The 8174-nt window shown below is 32.3% G+C and overlaps 1 protein-coding gene across 1 annotated transcript; it reads right to left on the bottom strand.

The window, feature by feature from the left end:
- Positions 1–4782: 4782 nt before the first annotated feature.
- LOC110604416 (SWR1 complex subunit 6) lies at positions 4783–7842 on the bottom strand. Its single transcript, XM_021742576.2, has 5 exons — positions 7522–7842; positions 6486–6605; positions 6299–6401; positions 5308–5414; positions 4783–5225 (listed from the first exon to the last, which is right to left on the bottom strand). Exons 2-5 carry the CDS (start codon positions 6588–6590, stop codon positions 5022–5024), a joined length of 519 nt encoding a protein of 172 aa, XP_021598268.1. The 5' UTR covers positions 6591–6605; positions 7522–7842; the 3' UTR covers positions 4783–5021.
- Positions 7843–8174: the final 332 nt, after the last annotated feature.

The following is an 8174-nucleotide window of genomic DNA, read 5'->3' as shown; positions in this document are numbered from 1 at the left end:
ATTCTCGTTTCTTCTCTTAGAGTCCTCAAGAAGACTTTAAAGATCTCCTCTTCCATCCTATGTCCCTTATTTGACACAACGCTCCCAAAAATATTTCCATCATGCTTGATCCCTTCACGCGAACAGCACTATGTTAGGCGGGGAGGAACAAGAAAGCACAAATAACCTAGAGTTGACAACTCTGTGATTTATACTTTATGTGTCCTCCTCCCTTACTCAATTTTCCTCACCAGGTCCTTCAAGATCTTCGAAGCATTTCCGCACAAGCAATTTGTAGAATAATGTAGCTTTCTTCATAGAGAACACTTCATACTGCTTCATTGTGTCACTTCTATGTCACCCTGTTTACCACATTTCAGACCACTCCCCCACTTACTGCTTTGGCCCATCTTTTTAGGCGGCTATCAATCAGATACCGAGAGTTGAACATCTCTTTAACTCCTTGGCAATATAACCAACTCAATCTTAGTCACCCTTTGCTCTACACCATATTCCTCCAGGTTTCGACCTTCTTTAGGATGGTTTTAAGTTCAGTCATGTCTCTTGAATTTGTTGTCACAATCCGCTTACTCTATTAAAATTCAAGTGCCATATTCTTTTGTGTCAACCATAGATGTTGAAAAGTTCCTTCATCTACTTTTCTTATGAACACATTATTGGAGTTTACCAACTCTCTTGAATAACAAATATTACATTCTTATAGTAAAATTGAAGTTTACCATTTCATATCCCCTTTTCTCGTGTAAAGTGTGAACATTCTCTATCCATAGGATTTTACAATTCCATTCTTTGAATAGATTTAACTTTATAATTGGACCCCATAAATGTTGTTCTCTATATGTTTGCACAGTCACAATTCTCAATAATATTAATAAATAAGCTCATATAGAAGAGAAAACTCTTTACCTCCATCCCACGACAAGGATTGAGGTTCTAGGATTTCACCCTTGCCTACTTCATAGGCATTAGCTCGTAATTCACACCATTGATAATTGCTCCTTTGGTTCATTTCTGAAGTACTGCTCATAGTCTTTCCTATGTCATATTTAATATTTTCGCACCATTCCTGCAAAAAAAAAAAAAAATTACATGAGAGGCCTCTGTCTCAATTCTGTCTTAGGAGGCTTCTTGCCTATATTTTGAGTGAAATGGTCTCGGGATTCTCAGATAGCCTCAAGCTCTATTGGCTCATTCTCCCTCTTATCACTATACCTGAGGTCATTACTCTCTCTCCAAGGATTACTAAAAGGGAGTATGTAGCACCCAGTCATTATTCTCTCTCCAGAAGACATCTCAATGGAGTGTGCAACAATAGGTCTTTGAAGATACATTGGTTCCTAAACCTTCTATTCCTGACATTATATGAGCAAAATTCGAGGATGAACCTTTTCTAAAGAATGAGGGAATGATATGGATCCAATAAGGCAAATTTCTAATAATGGTGTGGAGCAACCTTATATCATTCATTCAAATGGAAGTTAAAAATCATATTCATATGATCCAAATACACTTGGGCGTGCTTCAATTCATATAGGACAAATTTAATGCAACACTTGCAATTATAGATTTAGAAAGCCTAATCAATCCTATGGGTCAAAGCTACACAAAGGGAAGTCTAAAGTAAAAAGAATTTTGGCTTTGTTTGAGCTTGTATTCTACCCATAATTTTATCTTTTAAGTTTTAGAGTATTAGGCCATGTTTTGAGTTTATGTTTTATTACTTATAAGTTGAGTTGTTATTTTAGTATGTGAATGAGCTTGGTCCTTGTATGTGGTTCAGCCACGCCTAAAGAAGAGCGTATTAGGATTTTATTTTTTCTCCTTACTATATAAGGATAAGGAACACTTGTAGACAAAACTTTGAATCAAAATTTTCAGAATTTTTCTTCATGCCTTTGGCATGTATTGCTTTGAGTGAGCGAGAATTTGTTTTCATCAATTGCATCTAAAATCTTAGCTAACTTATCAACTACTCGTTGTGGCATTTATCGGATTCTTATCTAAATTCTTCTATTATTGGTGTTTCAGCTTTTCTAAGTGTGGGGTACTATAGGAGTTGAATTTATCAAATCTTTGGATTTTAGTATCTTCTTTTGCATGTGGATTTGAGTCTTATGTTATAGGATTATAGGATTCCACATCAGAAACACAATTGGTCGGAACATCTTGGGAACTATTCAATTTGTTGCTGATAATCCAGTAACATTTAAAAATTTATATACCGATACAATTCCATCTTCTTATGAAGCACATATGACTTTCCTAGTTGAGATGGCAATTCCAGTGAATATAACCTTCGTCGCTAGATCTACTGCATTGTTAGTTTCACCAACAAAAAGGATGACCAAAGAATTGATTGCAATCACCGTCAATGAATTTTATGATCTCCAAAGTCACACTTTAGACATCCAAGTATTTGTTTACCTGAATCGTGATTCAAGTACGTCATGTTTTTTCCTCTTTTTTTAATCATACAGTGTCCCTCAGAAAATTGTCATAAGTTGGAGTATTCTATACAAATACTTTATATCAAATAAACTCTGAACCCTTAATCTCAATTTTCTTAATTTCTAATATATATCAAGATATTTTATAGCAGCCTTATATTAAATATTTTTTCACTATATAAACTCTGCACTCTTAACATCTAAATTTTCTAATATTCAATTTATATCCAGATATTTTATTATAGTCTTATATTAAATATTTTCTCAGCTCTATTAAGGTAAGTAAATTTGATACAACTCAATAAATTATTTTTATAAAAATTTATATAATTTTTTTCAATATATTACAATAAGCAGATGTATGAAATAAAAATAAAATACAAACATTTAAATTAATCTATTTATATTAACATGATACAGGAAATATTTAATGGAATAATATAATAATAAGTGAAAGCATTTAGTTTCTAAAATTTTATTTTATTAACAAAATAGTTATTTTATTAAAATTTATTATTGAACTATAATAATTTAGTCATTTGAATTTTATTTTTATAATAATTTTGCTCTTATATTTAAAAAATTATATAAATTTTATAAAAATAATTGTTACCTTACCAATATCAGAATAAATATTTAATACCTACAATAAAATATCTTAATATAAATTTAAAATCAATAAATTTAAAAGTTAAGGTTTCAGGTTTAGATAGTGAAGAAAATATTTAATATAAAATTATTATAAATATTTTGATATAAATTAAAAATTAAAAAATTTAAAATTTCAAGATTTAGGAGTTTATATAGCTGAGAAAATATTTAATATAAAATTACTATAAAATATTTTAATATATATTGAAAATTAAAAAAAATAGAGTTAGCAGTTCTTTTCTATGACTAACAGTAAATTTTAAGGAACAAATATTTTATTAATAAATTTAAAATTTAAAATATTTATTATTTAGAAATATGGATTAAATTGTAAATTTTATGAATCATGGTGTAAATTAACTTTTAATATATATATATATATATATATATATATATATATATATATATATAAAATACCTTACCACTCCTATATAATTTTATGTTTTTTAATTTTTTTTGTTTTGTCAAGTACCCCCACTTTATAAGTATGGTACTGTTGACTTTTTAGTTTTTTTTAAGTGTAGTATGCACTTTGCAAGTACAGTAAGTTTAAAATTTCAAATTCACTCTGGTGAGAAATAATTTTTTCCCGTTTAAGAATTTTTTTTTCTTTTAAAAAAGAGCCCACTTGTGGAATACCACTGGCAACCGGAGAAGCGCTAACAAATGCTGCACCAGTGTCAAGGAAGATATGACTATCCATTTTGTTGATAACTACAGTGGTATACATGACCATAACCGGGTAAAATTACAATCATGATGCTTCAGATTATGATTCAGTTTTAATGTAGAACTTACTGAAAAAGTTATATAGGTACACTTCTAGAGTTTTACCTGTGTGCTTATTTAGAAATATTAGTAAGTGAACAAGTTAATAATTTCAGATTTGCTGGAAATAAAATAAAAAATAAAGATCTTTATTTAAGGTCCTTATTGGCTAAGGATTACATAAATGGTGAATTACAAAAACATCCTAGAATATTGTCATTATTAACAAATTGATCACTGAATTTTAAAAAACCCGTTAAAAACGTGCATCCACCTATTGCATTGTTAATATTTAAGAAAAAAAAAACAAAAAAGAACGCTTATAGAAGATGAAGCTATAAATTATTCTTCAAAAATAAATGAATGAGGGTGTGTTAATAATAACAAAATTCAAAGACTCAATAGCATTCATTTGAAATTTACTGATTAAATATGCTGAAACATGCTTTTAAAATGGATGAAATGACTAAGTGTCTATCTGAATGAAAACCTAAGAATGATTCATGAGTTTTCATAATACAAAGATCAACATATTAATAATGCAATGCCTCATGACATTTTTGTAAACCATCCTTATATGTTAAGCATATGATTAACTATATAAATACCTATTTTGTACTGATGAGTTTTGATCAACACGAATTCTATCGATGCTCTCAGTTATCTGTTACAATTCAACTCAAGGCTTGAAGCCTAAACCTTTTATTTTTCATTCATGGCAATATTCCGTTCTTAAAATTCACTTCTCAATTTCATCATTTCACCCACCCTGAATCTTCACCTAAATTCCTGTTGGTTTTAGTATTTGTAAAGCTTCAATATATCAATTCTAAGACATGCAGGCTACACCATGTGGAATCATAGTATGCAAGCCTGGCTGGACGCCTACTCACAATAAGCACAACAGCATGGAACATGCAGAAACAAAATCATACTGATTGCCAAACAAACATTCAATGGACAGCTACAAGCTGCTTGGATTTTCACCGATTAGATTAGTAGTGTGCAGACAAATACTGGTCCAGACTTGCTGCTTCTACTACAGGTTAAAAGCACGTATTTGGAATCACATGGTATTTTAAGAGACTGGTACAGCATTGTGCAGTAAGTGGGTCAAGACGTATCTGCAAAATCTACTAGCTCAAGCCTCATCAATCATGCAACAAATTTCAGACAACGAGTATCATCATGTATGGTCTGGCAACGGATTGAACAAAAGCGCATCCCACATCTAACACAAGTATAGTTGGAAGAAAATCCACAAACAGTGCAAAAATGCCGGCGGCAGGTAGAGCTTGGAGGTCCTACAGCTGCCTTCAAATAGGATGGAACATGTGGAGGCAAAGATTCCAAATTTGCCTGTTTTCATGGAACGAACATTTTTCATTAGCTAAATGTACAATGTAAACAAAATAGACAATAACAAAATTTCCATGCTAACCTCATGTAAGAGCTCAAGAAAGTTTCTTGGGGCTTTCCTAGCATTCTCAAGTGCTTTTGCCTGCCGGGTTTTACGTTTTGTGCTCTTAGACTTCTTTTGTAAATATCCTGCAATAGGAGATTATTAAAGCTGTGAGTTTTATGCGGAGACAACATAAACAAATATGAGTGATATCAATTTTGACAAGGAATGCATTCTGCTAACCCATGGTTAAACACTATGGAGGAAACAAGGAGAAATGAAGAGGGAAAAAAAAAAGATACATTAAATTTATTTCTATTGTTTGGATGTCTTACTATAATAGAGGAGAAATAAAATTTCTCCCCTAATAAAATTATTTAATTGTCTTCAGTTGTGATTTTGCTTTTATATATTGTTAAGGGTAATTTTAATATAAATAATATCTAATCTCCATTTCCTTCTATATCTTTCCATATTGGAGAAAAATATTTTAGAGTAATGAAAGGGGATTGGGATATCAAATTTCTCCTCCTCTCCTCTTTCTATCCTCTATTTACTGTCCAGACAAGAGAAATTACAGAAATTCCAATTTCTTTTGTTTTCTCATCTCTCCATTTCTCTCAAGCCAAACAAAGGGTAAGAACAAATTCTATAAATTGAAAAACACATCACAGTTCCCAATTGAAGCATAAAAAAAATGATACAATTGAGAAACTGAAAAGCCCAAGTCCAAAAGTTTAATCAACTAAATTAAAACATTAACAGTCAAACATTTTGAAGAGAAGAAAAACAGAGATAAACAAGCACAAGGTAGTTTCCTCGACAATTGTGTATTAAAATGGCAATATCTACAGAGGAAAAACTATTTGAGAAGGGTCTGTGATATAAATTTTCCTACAAAAAGTTAAATGATTCAAACAAAAGTAAGAGAATTTGACATACTGAACCAAGAAAATATATTAGAAATGCCAATTCACAGAAAAAAGTGAAAAGGGAAATAGGAAAAAAGAAAGGACGAAATGCAGGAGACCTTCATCGTCATCATCAAGAGAAGCCTCATCATCATCATTAGTTTCTACTGTTTCCATCCCTGCATAATCATTTTCCAAGGCTTCAAGTCGAGCAATTGCTGCCTGAAAATTAACAGAAAATTGATTAAAACGGAGTTTAAACAAAATAGCTATATATTTTTTGTAGAAGATTAAAAAAACACAAACCTGAGTTCGGTTATCGCTGCTTGCGAGAGCAGCAGCCATTCTAGGAGCAACCTTACGAGTTCGACTAGACATTCGCCGAATCGAGTTTGAAACGTCATCATCCATTGTTGTAAACTCAAAATGCAATTAATCAAAAAAATGAAAAGAAGAAACGTGAGTTCTATGTAAGATTCGAAGATTTGGAAAAGAAAAGAAAATAATTTTATTATAGAGCAAGAATCACATGAAACAAAATGAGAACAGGAGTACATGATTTCTAGTTGCTGAATTAGGGGATTTTTGGCGTGTTATTGGTGGTTGAAGGCAGCAGTGGCGGTGGCGCTGCCGAACAGACGGTCTGATGATGTGTTGGTTTGGTTGTAGTTGGAATGGAAGAAGCTGCAGCTGTTATGAGGGTCTCAGAGACTATATGACATCGTTTATCCCGTGTGGGTGTAGTTGACAGCAAAATGACAAGATTTTGGGGGAAAGGCAAGAGGAGGGGAAAGAGAACTTCCAGTTGAAAGAAAGCAAGTGTCTAGGGCACCTGTAGGGACGGTATCCGGTAGAGCACCCGCGAAATTTTAAGTACTCGAACTCAAATCAGTTTAGAAATACACTACCCAAATATGTCCCAAACCAGTTTTACCCATTTACAATCGGAAACTTTTCGAATCCAATTAACTCATAATCACCAAAAAAAGGAATTTCGCACAATCTCAGAACAAAATTTCAATCTCATAAAAACAACTCTGATTCAATCACAAAATAGTGTTGACTTCAACAAATTTTCAATAAATCTCACAATTAAAACCCTTGGGATATTTACATAAATCTTGGCATTTCCAAGAATTTCAGAAAGTCATTTCAATATTCTCGCTACCCTCGGTCCATTCACAATAGTATTTACTTCAACAAATTTTCAATAAATCTCACAAACCCAAACACATTCACATAAATCTTAACATTGTCAAAAATTTCAGAAACCCACATCAATAGATCTCACAAATCTTAGAAAGCACACATCTGAAACCACAATCTCAAAAACCATACAAACCTGCAATGGCGTAGGACGCCGCGAGGGGCAGGGGCAGAGTGATTGAGGACGAGGACCAGAAGCGAGGAGCAGCACCGGACGGTGGAAGGACTGGACCAGCGAAAGCAGCGACGTAGAGAAGAAGAAGCGGCGGAGAAGAGCGAAGAACCAACTAGGACCACCGGACGCAGCAACGACGTTAACAGATCGGCTGAAGGCGGGAGGCGCGCGGCTATACCAGAGGGAGAGATGGAGAAGCCGAAGTGGGGGTGAAGGGGAGGGGAGGGGACGGGCGATAATGTTGACAGTTGAGAGTTGACAGAGAAAGGTTAGAGTTGGGGATTTAGTTTTATTTCTTACAGTTTCTTTATTTTATTTTATTTAAAATATTTTATATTATATGCCTATCGATCTTATGGGATAATTATTAAAATATTGTGAAATTAAAATAATTTATAAAAATAATGTTTACTTTTGAAAAATGCACATTCTTTAGAAACATTAAAAACACCCTAATGACATTTTTACTAGCAATGTCTCATTCTCTATTAAAAAAATACTATCAACAGCCACTTGAAAGAGTGAAAAACCAACACTCTCCATCCTAATAGTTAAAAAATATAATAATTAATGATCAATTGAAAAGATAGAAAATAATAATTAATATAATAAAT

Source organism: Manihot esculenta, chromosome 2 (assembly GCF_001659605.2).
Source record: "Manihot esculenta cultivar AM560-2 chromosome 2, M.esculenta_v8, whole genome shotgun sequence".
In the NCBI taxonomy this organism is placed as follows: domain Eukaryota; kingdom Viridiplantae; phylum Streptophyta; class Magnoliopsida; order Malpighiales; family Euphorbiaceae; genus Manihot; species Manihot esculenta.
This window is presented reverse-complemented; position numbering and strand designations above follow the sequence as displayed.

Coding starts and splice junctions, on each gene's coding strand:
- LOC110604416 (XM_021742576.2), bottom strand. CDS start 6,590: ATGGATGATGACGTTTCAAACTCGATTCGGCGAATGTCTAGTCGAACT. Junction 6,402..6,485: donor GCAGCGATAACCGAACTCAG/GTTTGTGTTTTT, acceptor GTTAATTTTCAG/GCAGCAATTGCTCGACTTGA. Junction 5,415..6,298: donor TCTTGATGATGACGATGAAG/GTCTCCTGCATT, acceptor CTCCTATTGCAG/GATATTTACAAAAGAAGTCT.